Here is a 21,257-nt window from a genome sequence, read left to right as displayed (position 1 = left end):
TCCTTCTCCTTTAATTCCAAGATATTAAGGGAAATGGGTATGGTTATGATTGGATTTTGTTATAACATCACCACTTCTGGTCAGTTTCCAACCATGACATAGTTGAGTAAGTTGTCAGGAGAAAGAAAGAGGGCTGATCTGATGTTCTTCTGCTTAGGAAAAATGTTAGAAATGTTATCAGAGGTTTCTAATGTTTATCATAAGCAGAAGACCATCAGAAAAGCCTTTCTTTCTCCTGACAATTTCCTCAACTACGTCAGGGTCAGAAACTGATCAGAAGGTGGTGATGTTATAACAAAATCCAATCATATCCGTACCCATTCCCCTTAATATCTTTGAATAAAAAAAAAATCCCAAAAGTTCTTAGAAAAGCACATGAAATTTACATTCACTTATTTTAAAGGTCTAATTATCATTAACTGATAAGTAATTTCTGTATTGCAATACTGGAATATCACTGGAATATTATATTATGCATTGATAGAAAATCCCCAAATATTTATAAAATATGTTCAAAATAATTGAAGGGTGACGATCATGAAAATTAAAATGTAATATAGGCTTTATCGTGATGAAATCATTTTTTTTCTTAATTTGATCAATCATATATTCAGAACAGTTTTCTGAAATAATTCAGTTACTCTTAACTATCCCCCTTTTGTATATCTGTCTCTCTTCATTCTCTAATTCATGTAGGAGTCATGTTTTTGTTGTTTAAAATTAGATAATTCAAATACAATTGGTAGGCGAAGGGATCACCCTAAGTAAATGATGTATTCAACCTACCCGTCAATCAAAATCAGACACTGCAACTACTGCATGAATGGAGAATAAAAATAGCAGATGCCAATAGTTAACAAAAATAACCTGATTATTTGAGAAATGTTACTGAGTTTATTATTGTTTGTGTTTAGAAAGTTTCTTATTTGAAGCTTATATTACATTTTTATTTTTGCTTTAAAGATGACCATGGGTATAGTTCTCATGTAGCAATTTTTGACCTAGTGCAGTTTAATGCTGCATTTTTTTATAATAGGAAGTTCAAACAAATTCCATTACCCATATATTGCTCTCAAGCACAGCGTTAAATTCAGCTCTGAAATCTGGAAAGTTTTGCTGAAGAATTGATGCACATGTACGACCTACTGGTCTTCTGGTGAATGTTGTCATTGTTTCGAAATTAATGTTTATCTTACCAGTGACTATTAAGTCAGAGCCTGTGCAGTATCTCAAAAATTTAGGTAATGTGCACTGGTCAAGTTCTCGTACATATTGTTTCAGGTACTTTGAAACTTCCTTTTGTTTTAGAGTCATATCTTCAGGGAATTCTAACAATTTCAACACTTTACGTTGAGTTGGCTTCAATTCTAAATACAGTTTTTTCAATTCTTCTGGGCTCAGATTCAGTAATGGCTTTATAATTTCTCTCCAGCAATCTATGACAAACATTGGTCTTTGAACAACCTCTTTGTGTGCTATCTCCAGTAGAGTCTGTTTAAAAGACTCAGCAGAGATTTTTCTACGACACCCGTAGTTATCTAGAACATCAAGAATGTCTTCCATTTCAACAGCTGAAAAATTGGTCAAAGCTGCACTAAGAATTTCTTGCTCTGAAGAGCTTACATAGTAAAAAAAATCATCAAGAACATTACTGTATACATGGTTAAATAAAACTTCCTCAGTGAATGAAAGTGCAAGTCTACAAGGCAGGTAACCACAGTCTTGGTAACCTTTCACAAATATTCTCCCGATGGCCTTCCATGTTACTGCTGTGAAGTCATGTCTAATAAAGGGTACTTTTAATAGAGCACCTAGAGTGCAACGCTCATAAAATTCTTGCCAAAAATGGGAGATTGTATCTCTTAGTACACCTGATCCAGAACCAGCTTCCTCTGTGTTATCATTAAGTATTCGCCTTACATCTAATGTTTTAGTTAAGATATCTGGGTCACAAAATGCATCAATCATATCCTTCATGCAATTAGCATAGTGTATTGTTATGACATGAAAATTTTCTGTGGCAGGGGAATTAATGGGGCTAGGTTCTAGCCACAAAAGTGTATCATTCAGGTCTTCAACCCCTATTATTGGGGCAAATGTAATCTCGTCATCACTATTTACTATGATATCTGATGCAAATGAGGCCTGTATTATGATATTTGAGCTATAACTATCCTGTTCTTGCACCTCTTCAACAGTATTTTGGGTAAAAGAACCTTCTACATATGTTTCAGGTTCTGTTACCAAAATACCCGGCTGATTCATGAATTCACTGTTGCACGCATTTGTGTTACAATTTTGGTTTATTTTTTCTGTAGTCAGGTAAAACCTAAGCACAGGAAGTTTGATAGTGTCATACATGCACCCAATTGTTACATCTGGGCTGAGTGAATTCTGCTGGAAGTCACATTCATCAAATTTAAATAAAGATTCGTGACCCTTGCTGGATTTTCCATTTGGGAAAAAAAGGCATTTTCCTTCATCCATAATCTCTTGTTTTCCTGCATCTTTGCCCATAACTACTTTTCTGGTTCCACCCCCTTGTTTGGCCCTTACTTGCTTAACAATGCAATCTTCTATGTGAATCCACCCAATTTCAAGACTGCGTGTGTTTTTTTTGTTATTCTTTTTGCCTATGTTAACATTTTCACGCTCATTGTTGCTAGAGCTACTCTGATGACTATGATCTTCTGCTTGACCTTTTTTTAGTTTAAGCTGCTTTCTCAGCTTATCGAAGAGTCCCATTTTGCACTTTAAGGGTGCCTCTGAGCGTTTGCAGTAACTGAATAAAGCAATACGGTCTCCATAAGAGGGAATGTATTTTGCCAGTGAAGCATCATCCAACACCAAGACAACATCTCTGTCAATCTGCAAAAAAACAAAGTTGGAAATAGCTCAGAATGAAATAAAATGGTCTCTTGTTTAACATCCTTTTTTTAAATATAGAAACAAATGTAGTAAAAAAGAAGCAGAATCAATTAAGAAAAACATCAATTGTGCTTAAGAGTAAGATCAATGCAAAAATACATGCTTAGATTTTAAATCCAGAGACCTCCTTCTCTCATACAAAGCACTTACATGCTTATTTGAGATTGCTTAAAGGACCAGTTTTTTTTTAAAATTGTTTGCATATGTTTGCATAGCACAAAAAAACCTTAAAATTCTTAAAGTCTTTTTTAAGAAAAAACTTACCAAACCTCTGCTTGCGTTCCTGTTCAGAAAAGGCGATAGGGCAATGATCCATCGTGGGGTGCTCGATTTCTCCTCCCTGGCTATCTCGTATAAGGAAGGCAGGGAGGAGAAATCGAGCAATGCACAATGGATCACCCAATTGCCTTTTCTGAAGAGCAGCGTAAACTGAGTTATTTTGAAAAAAAAATTGATGTTACTGGTCCTTTAAGCGTTTTACCGCAAACACACTTTAAAGAAACCCAATGCGAGTTTCTATCTTGTGGAACAAAGAAACATTTTGTATAATGAACAAATACAAGTATGGTCAGATTTTGCATACCAGGTCCAAAACTATGAAATACTGATGATAAAATGTAATACTACTTAAAATTCACCTTATCTGTTTTAATAAGTGATAAGAATTCTTCTTGCAGTCCCCGATCACGCAGAAACTGAATAATATCCTCTGTTCTGTCTTCTGACATTTTGACAGTGCTTTGGAATATAAGTATGTTAATGCTGTATTATATCAAAAAAACCAAACTGCTTTTATATTGAATAAAAAATACAATTTAAAGGTAGCCAATGAAAGGGAGAAAATTATGCAATCATTTAGAAACGCAAAGCAAATTAAAACAAATAATTGCAGTGAGAATATATATATATATATATATATATATATGTGTATGATATTTTCATTATTTTAATACACTTTAATTTTTTGGTGTTATTGTTCCTTTAATAAAAAAGTAAAAAAAATAAAAAAATAAAAAGCTAGTAGAAGTTCCAAGAGGATGGCAAATAATTCCAAAACTATTAATGATGAAGATCAAATTTAATGTCTTTACGAATTGCTTATTCTGTAACATATTAAAAGGTTTAGTTAGAAGGTGAACTAGCCCTTTATAGGATTAAGCAACTGAAAAAAAAATCTGTCTGTTTGAGTCCACTCTAGTCACTCTAGGACAGAACAAGACAAAAATGTTAGACCCAACTAGGGTATACCTGATTCATCTGTTGTGTTCAGAAGGCAGAAGGAATGCTTCATCAGACAAAGTAGATGAGAGATGATAACTTGCAAGCCAGTAGCTGGAGCAGGAATAGGGTCAAATTACCATAGATGGGCAGATGTGTAATTCTGTTGCATATGATATGACAGACGAGATCAATGTAAAGCAGTTTTGTAATTGACAGGATTGGCAACAAAATTTAGGTCCACTGTGATATATAAAAAAAACAATATTATGGTAAAGGCTTTATAGCAAATGATAAAACCTATTACAAACACTGAGCAGGTGCAGACATGCTTTACAAATTATTTTATATATACTGTTTTATCAGAGCTCCTTTATTGTTGAAATATAATTTCTCTTAAAGGAAAACTATACCCCCCCCAAACAATGTAGGCTCTATTAAAAGATACTGAATAAAACAGCTCATATGTAAAACCCTGCTTCATGTAAATGAACCATTATCATAATAATATACTTTTCTAGTAGTATGTGCCATTGGGTAATCAGAAATAGAAAATTGCCATTTTAAAAAATAAGGTCCGCCCCCTGAGATCGTAAGATTCACTGTGCACACATACAAACCACATGTAAGGTCACATGAGCCAATTAACAGACAGAGTTGTGTCTTTTGCTTCCTCACTTCTTCCTGTTACAGTTAGTGTTGTAGTATTTCTGGTCAGGTGATCTCTGAGGCAGCACAGATAGAGTCACGAAATGGTGGTTCAAGGCAAGAGATGTAAAAGGGCAATATTTATGTAAATATATATTCCAGTTTGGTAAGATTCTTTAATATGTCATTCAATTTGATATAAACTATCTGTTGCTTAAGCATTCATTTTGGGGGTATAGTTTTCCTTTAAACTGGGCTATCTCCATGAATCTTTTCTTATTCTTTCTATACCCTTACTATATGTGGTATGATGCTATTCAAGGAAACAGAAAGCTAAAATCACTGGGGGTGGCATGTTTTTAGGCAACGCAGAAATTGGCGAACTTCGTGAACTTTCAGCGCATGCACAGTAGAGCTGAACCAGCAAATGCTCCTACTGCGCATGCGCCGATGGATCCAGGAAGAAGACAGCATGGGAAAAGATGGCACCTTCAAACTCCATGGACAGGACATGCGCCAAGGGGCACTCCCGGTGCAAGTTTGCTAGCATTGGCAGGGGCTTTTTTTTTTTTTTTAAAAAAGTGCTGTTAACCCCAACCGGAATGCGGGCTCTATCAGCCCACACCTTTGGTTGGGGGTAACTTTTTTGTGCAATAGGTACCCTTTAACTGCTGACCTAGGTTGGTACTCTTCTTACTGTTTTGTATCTTCCAGACAATCCACCAGGAGGAAAAATTTAACTTAAATTGCACGAATAAACAATGTACAGTTAGAATGCTGCTCCTTCTCTATATAATGAACAATTACTTAGGCACATACATACACCTACCTATAAATTACCACACATATTTCTACTGTACATAGTTATAAACATAGTAACATAGTACGTAGGAATAAAAAAAAATCACAAATCTATCAAGTTCAACCTTTTAAGTCTATATATTTAACTTGCCTAAATGATAGTTGATCCAGCGGAAGACAGAGGAAGACAAAAACCCTCTCCAATATGTCTTCCTACATGTGGTATCAGGTAAATTATTAGGGTATCAGGTAAATTTGGCATCCCCAAGTGACTTACACTTTACTTCTCCTTTAATCGTATTTCTTATGAAATCAAATATATTTGTGTGTCCTCCAATGACGGGCACAAATCGATCGCTATTACAAATAGTATTTAGATTTAGCTGTACGTTAAGGTGGATCAAGGCATTTAAAAAGGAAGAGGGTAAGGCAGTATCAAAATCCAAGGAAAGAGTAAAGGCAGACAGAGTTGGCAGCTTATTGGCCCGTGTGTGGGGCCATCCGACGGGCCTCCCCAATTGATATCTGGCCGAAAGTCGGCCAGATCTCAATCGGGCAGGTTAAAAAACCCAGTCGGATCGCATCTTTGCCTGTATGTTGGCCCGCGATCCGACCGCCCATACATTCTTAATGTTAGATAGGAAGAAAATACGTGTCTTCCTTATCAATAATTTAATTGAGTCACTACTGCATCAGAAATACACTAACATTGGTTGCTAGGATAGCTCCCTAGCAACCAAGTACAGTTTAATAGACTTTTTTATATTTGATGATGTTCTAATGATGGAGAGCTTTTACTCCAAGTAATTCAATTTGATTTGATTTTTCATATCTTTGCGTCACCATTGTATTTGTAGCACATTTACAGAGGTTGCTGAGTAAACTCCTTCTTTGGGAGACTAATCTTCCTGAATTGATTCCCCCTGTCTTGCGCCGGCTATAAGGAAAAGCCCTCTGTGGTAAGACATGCGTCACTTCGTTTTCCAAAGTTGCCCGAAGTTGCCTCATGAGGAAACTTCTGGCGACTTTGGAAAATGAAGAGACGCATGTGTCATGCCACAGGTGGCTTTTCCTTATAGCCGGCGCAAGACAGGGGGAATCAATTCAGGAAGATTAGTCTCCCAAAGAAGAGGCGATTGTCCCAGAATCGCCAGGTGTGCCCTTACCTTTAAACTTTAACAGCTGTTTGAGATACTAGGGAGACACTAGGGTTAATTTATGAACCTGGGGGCACAGGTGTCATGCTAGCAGATGGGGAATGTGTGAATGAGTTGCACCTAAGAATATATGATAAGCATGATTTACCCACAGCAAAACATTTTATCAAGTATTAATAAGTATTACTTAGAATAAAATTTGTTATAGTGGACTGTGGTTATAATAAAACTGCCACACTGGGCTCATTGTTGGCCAGTATATAAGTCAAGGCTGACTGACTAGTGATGTGCGGGTCGGGTTTTTCCAGACCCGCACCCGCCCTCCCTCCACCCGAGCCGACCTACTGGCTTCCTTTTATTTACCCACCCCACCGATGACATCACAAGGGGCGGGGTGAGCAGGCATTCATCTACAAAAGAAGAAGTCAGAAGTCAGAAGCCGGCAGTGTAAGGTGGCGGGCACGGAGAACTGGAAGAAGAGCTCAACCTGGACCCACCCACCACCAGCGAATAGTAGTGCCAGGTTGGTGGAAACCCGCCCAAACTGCAGATATCAGGCCGGTCCGCACATCACTACAACAAGCAACCCTTTTCTCTCACACTTCTGCTCTCCTATGTCTGCACCCAGAGGAACTACCTCAACCTGGATGCAGACACACACAAAGCGGGTTTAGGCACAAAAATGCATACTCGCATTACAGTGACATTCCATCTGTCAGCATCCTGGCCAACAGGTGCAGACACTGGATAGAGCAGATGCAAACCAAATGACTCTTATACACAAGATGAGAAACAGCCTAGTGCAGCGCTATCTTAATAAGGGCATGATAGGTAAGTGATATAGACCTAGATCGGTGGGACTTAAACATTTAATTGTTATGAAGTTGATGGACTGTGAGAGCTTTGGGACAGTGGTCACAACTTTTCAGGGGCTTTATGGGAAGAGGAGATGGAAGGGGTTAAAGAGAAATTACACCCCCTTTTTGGACATCGGTCAGTGTGGGGGGGGGTATGTAGAAAAAAAGAGCAGTAACACTATCTGACCTGCCAGATATAAAATAAATATACAAGTATTATTGTTACACACACAGTTGATTCCACAGATTGATAGGAACCATGATACTGTGTCTGTGTGATATTAAAGGGCAAATATCCCTCCTCCCCTGTGTGACATGAGCTTAGTCAGTTGCGGGGGGTACATGGAAAAGGGCCAGAAACACTGTCTGGCCTGCCAGATAAAAATATATATATTTGTTTACACAAACAATTTGAAGCATGATAATTTCAACAAGCGATTTCCCAATATCCCTTGTGTTGAAAGTGTAATGCAACCCCTCCTTCAAGTTGTTCAATTTTAAAGTGATGAATTCTGAGACCTCACATCTATCTGCTTTCCATAGTTTTTGTTGCATATATTCTCTGTAAAGCAGAGGGACTTCAAAGTCCCAGAATCCATCATTCACAATGGAGCAAGCTAAGGGTTTGGTTACATTACAGTGAAACTCTGAGGGGGGTTAAGGAACACATAGACAACAAATTTGCCCACAGGTTTTTATGGTTTCCTGTCAATATCAGGTAGGGTTATGAAAACATAAAATGCATTTAAATTTATTTCTAAAAGTTAGACTAGTCTTTATGCATTTTTTCCCAGCAGAATGAGGTCATGTCAAAATAAGGGGAATATTTACCCTTTAAAAAAGAATGTAAATTCACTGGGGGTGCCAAATTGTAAGGCATCCCTAATTTTTCTAGTCATTTACCAGATACCCCAAGCCAGCACTCATTTTCTTACAAAAAAACAGGCTAGGGTACTGCACCAACATCTTTTTATAATCTCCAAGTGTCCATAAGAGCTAGTTCTTGGAAGGGAACATTTGAGTGTGGCAATCACAATCATTCCTGTTGTAAGTGACTAGAATCTCTATGATTTTAACTTTTATTTTCCATTAATGCTTGTTAGTGCAGGGGGGAGGGAGTTTCCTTCTGTGAAAAGGTAGATAGAAATATAACACTGCCCATTAGTCAAGTACATTACAAAGGCTGCAAATGCTGATTGGGTGCCTGAATCAGATGACTAGAAAGCTTTGGGCGAGGCTTTTAAAGATACAGCAAAATAAACTCATACAAATCTTTAATAAAGCTGTATTTGAAACTTTGAAAGTTTACTTGCCTTGACTTTGAACTAGCTCTGACTGTGTTTGCAGTAATACACCTATTATAAGCTTTTCTGTACACAAAAAGTGTGCACACAGCTATGACAAACATTAAAGTGCCATATAGAATGCAATGCCATTTATATGCACACTATATGTCCATTATTATATGCCCATTGTGACAATAGAAATAGAAAGTAATCACAAATTATTTACTAGAAAGTTCTAGGACAAGTTTATACTGACTGAACAATAAATAATCCAGCATTTAATAATGACATGTATGCCCAGCATACAGTTTCTATAATATGATGCCACAGTTACATAACTTGGGTATTCCAGTAGGATGGCAACAGAAAATAGCTAATAAGCACCTAGAAATGATGGGACCTCCTTTGGATATACTGTTAAGGCAAACAGCTTACCAAATGTACCTTTACAATATGTGGCAGTGATTTTTGTATGTTTGTATGTTTTAAAGACTGTAAAGTGATTAAAATGCTGAGAGAAAGTCAGAGACACTGGAAAGCACACATTACAAGTCACATCAAGCAGCAGCACAGAAAACCATCAATACATATATTCAAACCTACTTAGGTTACACTAGGACTAGGTATATATTGTATGTTACCCCATTGCTTTACATACCTTTTTGCTAGTGAACTTTAGCTTCAAGATTACAAGTACAAGAGATCTATGTGATCTCAGCTGCAGACTAGTCTTGCAGACTACAGGGACTGCATGAAGAATGACACCTTGTGGTGGGAAGGTTCAGATTTTTTTTTAGTACAAAACCTGTTGTTATACTGTTAAAAGTCATAATTATGAGTTTAAAAGTCATAATTATGAGATTTAAAGTCATAATTATGAGATTTAAAAGTCATAATTATGAGATTTAAAGTCATAATTATGAGATTTAAAAGTCATAATTATGAGATTTAAAGTCATAATTATGAGATTTAAAAGTCATAATTATGAGATTTAAAGTCATAATTATGAGATTTAAAAGTCATAATTATGAGATTAAAAGTCATAATTATGAGATTTAAAGTCATAATTATGAGATTTAAAAGTCATAATTATGAGATTTAAAGTCATAATTATGAGATTTAAAAGTCATAATTATGAGATTAAAAGTCATAATTTCGACTTTTTAAAGTCATAATTATGAGAATAAAAGTCATAATTTCGACTTTTTAAAGTCATAATTATGAGAATAAAAGTCATAATTATGAGATTAAAAGTCATAATTTCGACTTTTTAAAGTCGTAATTATGAGATTTAAAGTCATAATTATGAGATTTAAAGTCATAATTATGAGATTTAAAAGTCATAATTATGAGAATAAAAGTCATAATTTCGACTTTTTAAAGTCATAATTATGAGAATAAAAGTCATAATTATGAGATTAAAAGTCATAATTTCGACTTTTTAAAGTCATAATTATGAGATTTAAAGTCATAATTATGAAATTTAAAGTCATAATTATGAGATTTAAAAGTCATAATTATGAGAATAAAAGTCATAATTTCGACTTTTTAAAGTCATAATTATGAGAATAAAAGTCATAATTATGAGATTAAAAGTCATAATTTCGACTTTTTAAAGTCATAATTATGAGAATAAAAGTCATAATTATGAGATTAAAAGTCATAATTTCGACTTTTTAAAGTCATAATTATGAGTTTAAAAGTCATAATTATGAGATTAAAAGTCATAATTATGAGTTTAAAAGTCATAATTATGAGATTTAAAGTCATAATTATGACTTTTAAAAGTCATAATTCACCATAATTTTTTTTTTTTGCTGGCCCCAGTGCTCTTCCGTATTATACTGTTAAAAGTCATAATTATGAGTTTAAAAGTCATAATTATGAGATTTAAAGTCATAATTATGAGATTTAAAAGTCATAATTATGAGATTTAAAGTCATAATTATGAGATTTAAAGTCATAATTATGAGATTTAAAAGTCATAATTATGAGATTTAAAGTCATAATTATGAGATTTAAAAGTCATAATTATGAGATTTAAAGTCATAATTATGAGATTTAAAAGTCATAATTATGAGATTAAAAGTCATAATTATGAGATTTAAAGTCATAATTATGAGATTTAAAAGTCATAATTATGAGATTTAAAGTCATAATTATGAGATTTAAAAGTCATAATTATGAGATTAAAAGTCATAATTTCGACTTTTTAAAGTCATAATTATGAGAATAAAAGTCATAATTTCGACTTTTTAAAGTCATAATTATGAGAATAAAAGTCATAATTATGAGATTAAAAGTCATAATTTCGACTTTTTAAAGTAGTAATTATGAGATTTAAAGTCATAATTATGAGATTTAAAGTCATAATTATGAGATTTAAAAGTCATAATTATGAGAATAAAAGTCATAATTTCGACTTTTTAAAGTCATAATTATGAGAATAAAAGTCATAATTATGAGATTAAAAGTCATAATTTCGACTTTTTAAAGTCATAATTATGAGATTTAAAGTCATAATTATGAAATTTAAAGTCATAATTATGAGATTTAAAAGTCATAATTATGAGAATAAAAGTCATAATTTCGACTTTTTAAAGTCATAATTATGAGAATAAAAGTCATAATTTCGACTTTTTAAAGTCATAATTATGAGAATAAAAGTCATAATTATGAGATTAAAAGTCATAATTTCGACTTTTTAAAGTCATAATTATGAGAATAAAAGTCATAATTATGAGATTAAAAGTCATAATTTCGACTTTTTAAAGTCATAATTATGAGTTTAAAAGTCATGATTATGAGATTAAAAGTCATAATTATGAGTTTAAAAGTCATAATTATGAGATTTAAAGTCATAATTATGACTTTTAAAAGTCATAATTCACCATAATTTTTTTTTTTTGCTGGCCCCAGTGCTCTTCCGTAATTTAGCTTTCTATTCAGCAGCTCTTTAGTTTGCAGCAGTCTGGTTGCTATGGTCCAAACTACCCTAGCAACCATGCATTGATTTGAAAGGGAGACTGAAATATGAATAGGAGAGGGCCTGAGTAGAAATGAGTAATGAAATGTAGCAATAACAATACATACAGTATGTAGCCTCACAAAGCATTTGTTTTTAGACAGGGTCAGTGACATCCATTTTGACAGCTGGAAAGAGTCAGAATAAGAAATTCAAAAACTATCAAAAGAGATAAAAGAAATACTGGAGACCAATTGTAAAGTTGTTTAGAATTGACCATTCCATAACATACTAAAAGTCTTCTGAAAGGTGAACCACCCTTTTGATTAAATGACTACTACCAAAAGAATGTGATAGATTTTGCACTAAGGTACTGTAAGCTCCATATATAGTCACAAATATGGAGTGCTCACCTCCCAGAGTAGACCACTGTTGTTGTGTCAGGTGCTGAACCGGAAGATCCTATCCTGTCCTAGGGTCACATCAGTACATCGAAAAATCACCAGCAGCACACTGTTAGATTTGCAAAAAGTGCTCAAGTGTAAAATTTATTTAGCCCATAGCATACAAAAAGACAACAATTTGGGCCTCCTAGGGCTTGATAAAGGGCCTGGGAGGCCCGAAACGTCGCCTTTTTGTATGCTATTGGCTAAATAAATTTTCCACTTGAGCACTTTTTGCAAATCAAACAGTGTGCTGCTGGTGATTTTTCAAAGCTCCATATATAGTGTGTATAAATATTCACAAAACAAATGTTCTCTTATATATTAATAATGACATGCTGCAACTTATTGCATAGAGATTATGTTTCACCCTTTATATATGCAATATCTAATGGAAAAGTAGTGTACCTGTTTTCCAAATACTGTGTCTCTTAGACCTAAAATGTTTTCTTGACACATATAACAAGGAAATGATTCTGTAGAATAAAACTTTAGCAGTTAACATGATTAATTGTCCATCAGTTTTAGAGTCCATGAATACCATTTTGAAAAATGACAAGGACGAAAGAACTGTGTGTAGCTTGCAATGCATAAATGAGCAAGTAGTAAAATTAGCTTCGAAGTAATGAATGCCAGGAACACAATTTTTTCATGTAAAAACAACCTTTCAATTAACTTTAAGAAATGCGCTGCTGTCACCTTATTACTGGGAAACCAATTTTTAGCTGTAAATTCTAAAAAAGGATTAAGAGAGTGGATTACAGAAAAGATTCAGGATTTATTTATTATAGAGTCAAAATGTAGATATGGAAAATTTCAATTCAACATATGATGATTAGGAAAACTTTGCATACAAAGCCAGTAATTTCACTTATTTACATTTAAAGTTGTACAAAAAAAGGTTATTTCTTTTTCTATTCTACTTTAATATCACAATATTTGAAAGAACATTTTGTTCTATTTTAATTGTTAGTTGATGTTATTATTTTCATTGTGCTGCCAATGAGAGGCTACAAAATTGTAACTTATAGAAACAGTAACACCAGAACATTCAGTGTTTTAAAGTAACAACAGTATAATGGACATACGTCCTGCTCTGGTAAAATTGGTATGTTTGTTTCAGATACACTTTTATAATTTATATAAACAATCAACTCTGTAGCCATGGGGACAGCCATTCAAGCATAGGATACACAGCAGATGGCAGATAAACACTGCAGTATACAATGGGATTCTTCAGAACTTATCTGTTATCTAATGTCTATCCTGTGCCTTTTCTCCTTTTTCAGCTTTAAATGGCTACCGTCATTGCTACACAGCAGCTTTTTTATATAAGCTATTGTAAAGTTTCTGAAGCAAATACACCAGTTGTGCCAGTGCAGAACACTGCATTATATTCTCATTACTTCAAAAAACTTTCATTTTTTCATCATACTATTCCTAATAAAACTGTTTAGTTCTATCATAAGTAAGTTGGTTGCATGATACATCCTAATATGGCCTTATTTAAAAAAGGTATTGCAAGAAAACACTGCTTATGAAAATAATTATCATCGTTCATCAGGTTTATGTCTGTTTCATTATGAAGATAAGAGAGAGGGTAGCACCTTCATACAGTTAAAGGGGCAGATTTACTAAAGAGCGAAGTAACTAACGCTGGTGACGATTCGCCAGTGTTACCATTTTTAGGCACTTTGCTGATTTACTAACAGGCACAGGTGTAGCTTCACTAGTGAAAGAGACAGACACTAGTGTTCATTCGCACTCTATTGCCAGGCAAATTTTTGCTCTGGTGAATGGACGTTACTCCGCAAATTCACTAAGATGCGGATTTTACTTAACGTTACCTCTTTCGCCAGACTTGCCTTCCCCAGCTCAGACCAGGCAAAATGCATTGGAGTGCATAGATCTTCCTCATTTTTCTGTTACTTACATCATATTTTTTAGTGGAAAAAATAGTCCAAAAAACACTGGCGTCTTTTCCTTTTTTCAGAGTGATAGCCTGCAAAAGTCCTTAAATTTTTTTTTTTTTTGGGTAACCGGGTTCCCCCATACATTTTCTAACATATGGAACATCAACTATACAGTGGGTTAATGTGTATGGCATTATAACAGCTCTATTGTCTTTATTAAGGTTCCCTGCACTTTTGTAATGTATTTGCTGCAACATATACGTCCATTCAAATTTCCCGCCGCATGCAAATTAGCCTGAGCGACGATCTCTAACAAAGTTGCGCTAGGATTTGCTCGCATTGCCGTAATAACGATAGAGAAAATTCGCCAGCATTCGGCACCCTGGACAGAACTTTGCATTCTAGTAAATTAGCGCTGTCTGAGCAAAGCAAAGTGCTGCGATGGCTGCAAAGTCATCGCTGGTGAATTTTCGCCGCTTACCAAATTTAACCCTAAGAATTTGGCCAGGGGCTTGGCCTGGAAGACGAAAAAGATGGCTGCTTAAACACAGCTCTGTAGATCTAACCCGCATTAAGCCTACATAAGCACCTGGTATCAATCTATCAACCCACTTAACTGCTAGCCAGCCGATAGGAGACTCACCAACACACGCGGTGTGAGGAAAAAAGACTAAGTGGGGCACACCAAAGAGAAGTGACCGGAGAGACGCACGCAGCAGGGCCTAACCTTTTGGTGTTGCCAGACCCGAACATAACAAGATGAGTCCTGCTCAGAGTGGAGAACCTGCGACAAAGTTGGACACCCACCTAGCTAGCCCATCCGGAGGGAGGAGGAAAGCCGCTCCAGGACCCATGTGAAGTCGGGCAAGTATTTATTGCAGAGGGGAAGGGCTTACTTAAACAGTGCCTGGAAAGTAGTGATGCCCCATCAGCCCAGCATATTGCCAGCCATACAAGGAGCTCCCCTTCCCGAAAACCGGCCCGGTCCGGAGGTCATGGGGGAACACACAGCATAACAGCATAAATAAGCAGGAGCCCCACAGCACCCCTCGGAAGAAATAGGGCACAATTACACAGTGTGGGGAGGGGTACCGCCATACTTAATCCAGAGTAAGATCCAAATCTGATACTAAGATATTGCCCAAACGAGTAACGGCTTGTCCGGAGGTTGGTGGGAAGATTGACTAAAGTGCTGAAATTAGTGAGCAGAAAACACACGGCATCCATAGAGAAAACAGTGAATTGGGGAGCTAGGGCAAACAGGATGCAGCCCTAAGTCCAAAGTTGCAGACATAGCAGTACCCCCAAAGAGAGCTGCCATCACAGCTAGTAAACACTTTCAAAAGAAACTGCTGCAAATAAAGGGAGACAAGCCACACTTTTCCCGGAAAAGACAACCCCCACAAAGGCACAAAGTACCCCCATTAATAGCCAGTACACAGTGCATTCAACCAGCACTAGGAACTTGACTGAACTTAAACCTCACAAACATTATTGAACAGACTAGTGCTAAAACGGATAGCGCATAGTACACTCCCCTACCCAACAGCGCAAAACTACTCTTTCATTTTAAAGCCCTTCATCAAAAAAAAGATAAATACAGACTGAGTTGAGATGAACCTCATTGTATACCCACCACCTTCTGAAGCTAACGGGTAAAGAGGAGTTCATTAGAAACAACAGAAAAATTTTATTAAACTGTAAATTGGGGATAAGAGGAAGGAGAGAAAAAAAAGAAAAAAAAAATATCACAAGCATCAATACCCACTTTTCCAGCATGACAGACGGCAGGCAGAAACAAGCAGCCAATCCGACTGAACGAACAGCAGATTTCTTCAAAAACAGAGCCTCAGACACAAAGGCCAACAAACAATATGGAGCCAGATACTGAGGCCCCATGCACAAAGAAAGATATACATGAACTGAAAACACTTCTTTTATGTTTCAAAGACAAAATCCAAAACAAAATACAACAATCCCTTATGGAAGTTAAATCCAACCTCACAGCATTGGACCAAAAAGTCCAACACTTGGAACATACCCAAGAATAAATTCAAGAATCCTCCTCAAACATGGAAACACTAGTTCAAGATAGTCACAACTGAGAGAGCTCCAGGATGCTCATGAGAATCTTGAAAATCACACTAGAAGGAACTACATCCTGTTCTGAGACATATTGGAAACAGTCCAATTAGACTCCTTCTTACCCATATATTTCAAAAGCACTGGTGCCTGACATTGAGGACAAATATCTTCTGCTTGACAGGGCACACAGAGAACTATGACTCAGGCCGTGTAATGGAAGCTGAAGTTACTCACCTCCAAGATGGCCACGGCGTCCAAGATGGCGGCGTCCAAGATGGCGACTCCTTGCTTCCCCATGGTGATCCTGCCGGTCGCAGCATGATGACGTCAGCTTCTCCTTGCCCGCCGATTGGTCGCCGGCGTCAGAACGTGCGTCAGCGTCCTGACGCCAGCGTCTTGACGCCGGCGTCAGCGTCATGACGTCATTGCGCCCAAACTTTGGCGCCAATTCTGCCTATTTAAACCCCTTGGACATTACAGACCTTGCCCAAGTATAGGTTTATCTTCGTGAATTCCTAGGTGTGATTATTGCCTGATTTCCTGTGTACCTACCTTGCCTGTTTTTCGGATTGACCCTTTGCTGCCTGGACTGAACCTTTTGCCTGAACCACGACTATTCTCTTGCCTGATCCTTCTGTACTACGAACTCGGTGACTACCTGCCTCCTCCTTGGTCCGCACTCCTACTGAGCCCTCGGGCCCTTACATTATACTTGGGCCATGGACCCATCTGAGGAGGCCTCGGCTCAACCAGATTTCGGAAGAGCTTTTCGTGGGATAGCCTCACACATGGAGGCCTATGAGGCTAGGCAGACTCATTTTGGCCAAGCCCTTGAGGCCATTCTGGAAAAATTGTCTGCTCTCTCTCCTACTGTTCAGGTTCCTGCCACTGCTTCGGCCACTATTCCAGTAGCACCGCTTCATGTCTCCGAACCTCGCATTCCTGCACCTCCGCTCTTCAGTGGTGATTCTGAGGCTTGTAGAGGGTTCATCAATCAATGTGAGATCCAGTTCACTCTGCTACCCCATCAATATGTGTCTGAACATGCCAAGGTGGGATACATCATTACCCGCTTGACTGGTAAAGCCTTGGAATGGGCATCCCCGTTGTGGGAGAAAGAGGATCCCCTGATTGATGACTCCAAGGCCTTTATCCGTGATCTGCGCACCGTATTTGATGCTCCCGGCCGGGCAGCGTCAGCCTCCTCCCGCCTGTTCCAGATTCGTCAGGGAACACGTTCGGTGCCTGAATATGCTATTGAATTCCGCACACTGGTTGCTGAGACCAACTGGAACAACGACAGTTATCATGCTGCCTTCTACAATGGGTTGTCCATGCGCCTCAAAGATGATTTGGTCTCACGAGAATTACCTACACGCTGGGAAGACCTTGTGGCCTTGGCAGTCAAGGTGGATACCCGTCAAAGGGAACACCAGGTTGTTAAAGAACGAGTGAGAAAGTTTCAACCTCCCCTGGCTCCTCGCTTCCAGAGACCGGTTCTTCCCAGTACTGCTTCATCTTCCTCCTCGGCTCCGGTTCCTTCTCCCTCTATGATTGATGAGCCTATGCAGATTGGTCGTGCCCGTCTTTCCAAACAGGAAAAATTGCGGAGAAGGGCTGCTGGACTCTGCTTATATTGTGGGGGCAAATCCCACTTTGCCCATGAGTGTCCTGTGAAGTCGGGAAACGCCAATGCCTAGGTAAGTTTGGGGAAACTTACCTGGGCGGAATTGATCATCTTCCCCAATCCTCTGCTCATCGTTTTCTTCTTCCAGTACAGTTCCAGTTTGCTTCCAAGACCATTTCTACGCAAGCCTTCCTTGACTCCGGCGCAGCTGGAAACTTCTTGGACAAAGCCTTTGCAGAAAGTCATTTTATCCCTCTTCAAAGCCTGGCTGTACCACTCCGAGTCCTTGCCATTGATGACCGGCCCCTTTCTTCTGCCTTCATCTTCAAGTCTTCACTGGAGTTATCTTTCAAAGTGGGCACCTTGCATACTGAGAGACTTTCGTTTTTGATTATTGATTGCCCATCGACTCCAGTAGTCCTAGGACTTCCTTGGTTGCGTATCCATAATCCTGTCATTGACTGGTCTGCAACTCAAATCTCTCACTGGAGCTTCTTCTGCCAACGGAATTGCCTTCCGGCTCAGTCCCTTGTCAAGGTATCTTCTGTTGTTCCAAATTCTGCTATTCCTTCTGCCTATCAAGATTTCTCTGATGTCTTCAACAAGAAGTCTGCTGAAACCCTACCTCCTCATCGGTCTTATGATTGCCCTATTGAGCTTCTCCCTGGTACTTTGCCTCCTCGTGGACGTACTTACCCGCTCTCACCATCTGAAACTGCAGTGATGAAAGAGTACATCCAGGAAAATCTCCAGAGAGGCTTCATTCGTCCGTCTTCTTCTCCTGCTGGGGCTGGGTTCTTCTTCGTTGAAAAGAAAGATGGCAGCTTACGTCCTTGCATCGATTATCGCGGATTGAACAAGATTACTGTAAAAAAACGCTACCCTCTACCCCTCATCTCCGAATTGTTTGATCAGCTCAAAGGTGCCAGCATTTTTACCAAACTAGATCTTCGTGGGGCCTATAATCTCATCCGGATCAGAGAAGGAGATGAATGGAAAACCGCATTTAATACTCGGGATGGGCATTACGAGTATCTCGTGATGCCCTTTGGACTTTGTAATGCTCCTGCGGTTTTTCAAGAGCTAGTTAATGATTACTTTCGGGACTTACTTGGCCTGAGTGTGGTCGTGTACTTGGACGACATTCTTATTTTTTCTTCAAATCTCACCGAACATCAGATCCAGGTGCGGGAAGTCTTATCTCGTCTGAGGAAAAATAATCTTTTCGCCAAGCTGGAAAAGTGCTCCTTCGAAGTCTCCTCTATTCCCTTTCTGGGGTACATTATCTCCCAGCAAGGCTTCAAGATGGATCCAGCTAAAGTTTCGGCGATCCAAGATTGGCCCCTCCCCACCAGCACTAAAGCTATTCAGAGGTTTATTGGTTTTGCCAATTACTACAGACAGTTCATCAAGGGTTTTTTCGTCCAAGATTTCTCCTATCTTGTCCCTCATCCGGAAAGGTGGAAGGCCTCAATGTTGGACTCCTCAAGCTTTAGAAGCTTTCAGGATCCTCAAAGATTCTTTTTCTTCGGCTCGAATTCTTCGACACCCTGATCCTCTTCTACCATTCTTCATTGAGGTGGATGCCTCTGATGTCGGGGCTGGAGCTGTATTATCCCAAAGATCTTCTAATGACGGGAAATTACATCCTTGTGCGTTCTTTTCTAAAAAGTTTTCTTCTCCTGAGCAGAACTATGACGTGGGAAATCGTGAGCTGTTGGCTGTCAAACTTGCGCTTGAAGAGTGGAGACATTGGAAGGTTCTTCTGTGCCTGTGTCAATCTTTACTGATCACAAAAACCTTGAATACATCCAGTCTCTTAAACGTCTCAATCCCAGGCAAGCGAGATGGGCACTCTTCTTCTCAAAATTCAACTTCATTATCACGTTTCGTCCAGGCTCCAGAAACAAGAAAGAAGACGCTCTTTCTAGAAGCTTCATTCCCGAAGATACTAGTTCCGAAGACCCTGAACCCGTTGTGCCTCCTGTCAAAATTATTGCTGCCTTATTTCCCACCATGGCCTCCCAGTTGTTATCCGCTCAGTCTTCTGCTCCTGCTGATACTCCTTTGGGGGTCGCATTTGTCCCTCCAGACCTTCGTCACTCCATCCTTGCTCAGTCCCATAATTCCAGGCAGGCCGGCCATCCTGGAATTAAGAAGACTACTGAACTTCTATCTCGCCTGGTGTGGTGGCCTTCTCTTCAGAAGGACGTCAAAGACTTTGTTTCTTCTTGTTCCATTTGTGCTGCTTCCAAGTCTGGGCACTCTCCTCCTAAGGGTTTGCTTCTGCCTTTACCCATTCCCTCCCGTCCATGGACTCATTTAGCGATGGATTTCATTGTGGATTTACCTGTCTCCCTCTGTCATACAGTCACCTGGGTCGTGATTGATAGATTCAGCAAGATGGCTCATTTCATTCCTCTGCGCAAGCTGCCTTCTGCTCAGGAACTTTCGAAGTTATTTATTCAACATATCTTTCGCCTCCATGGATTCCCGGCTGAAGTGGTGTCCGACAGAGGTTCTCAATTCGTTTCCAAATTTTGGAGATCCTTATGTAAAGCACTTCATATCTCTCTCCAGTTTTCCTCTGCCTACCACCCTCAATCCAATGGAGCGGCAGAGAGAGTCAACCAGGCGTTAGAACAATTTCTTCGTTGCCATGTGTCTTTGTGCCAGGACGACTGGGCAGATCTTCTTCCTTGGGCAGAATTTGCTCACAATAATGCTATGCACGCCTCTTCAGAGAAATCTCCATTCTTTTGTGTCTATGGGCTGAATCCTCTAGCATTTCCTCAAGATCTTCTTCTCACTGACGTTCCTGCTGCCAATGATCAAGCCGCCCACATGCTCGCTATCTGGGTCGCCACCAAGGCCAATTTGGAAAAGAGTTCTCTTTCTCAGAAAAAATTTGCTGACAGGAAAAGAATTTCGTCTCCTCTATATAATCTCGGGGACAGAGTCTGGCTTTCTACTCGAAACATTCATCTCAGAGTTCCTACTCCCAAGCTCGGCCCCAAATTCATCGGTCCTTTTCCTATTATTGAGATTGTTAATCCTGTGGCAGTTCGTCTTCAACTTCCTCCTGAGATGCGGGTTCCTAATGTCTTCCATGTGTCCCTCCTCAAGCCTGCAACAAATTCTTCTTCCTCTCCTACTCCTGTTCTTGTTGATGGGCACCAAGAGTTTGAAGTCAAGAGAATTCTGGACTCACGGATTTCTAGGGGCGTGTTACTATATTTAATTGAGTGGAAGGGGTTTGGTCCTGAGGAGTGCTCCTGGGTGAAAAATTTGGACGTCCATGCTCCTCTTCTTATCTGAAGATTCCACAA

The 21,257-nt window shown here is 38.5% G+C and overlaps 1 protein-coding gene across 1 annotated transcript; it reads right to left on the bottom strand.

Annotated features, from left to right (window-relative positions):
* Positions 1–348: 348 nt before the first annotated feature.
* Positions 349–4,564, bottom strand: LOC121399166. The gene is made up of 3 exons (XM_041579117.1): positions 4,177–4,564; positions 3,567–3,666; positions 349–2,868 (listed from the first exon to the last, which is right to left on the bottom strand). The coding sequence occupies exons 2-3, from the start codon at positions 3,654–3,656 to the stop codon at positions 1,042–1,044; spliced, it is 1,917 nt and encodes a 638-aa protein (XP_041435051.1). The 5' UTR covers positions 3,657–3,666; positions 4,177–4,564; the 3' UTR covers positions 349–1,041.
* Positions 4,565–21,257: the final 16,693 nt, after the last annotated feature.

The sequence above is a fragment of the Xenopus laevis genome, chromosome 9_10S, assembly GCF_017654675.1.
Source record: "Xenopus laevis strain J_2021 chromosome 9_10S, Xenopus_laevis_v10.1, whole genome shotgun sequence".
NCBI lineage: Eukaryota > Metazoa > Chordata > Amphibia > Anura > Pipidae > Xenopus > Xenopus laevis.
The sequence above is the reverse complement of the archived record's forward strand: the minus strand, read 5'-3'. Positions and strand labels throughout refer to the sequence as shown.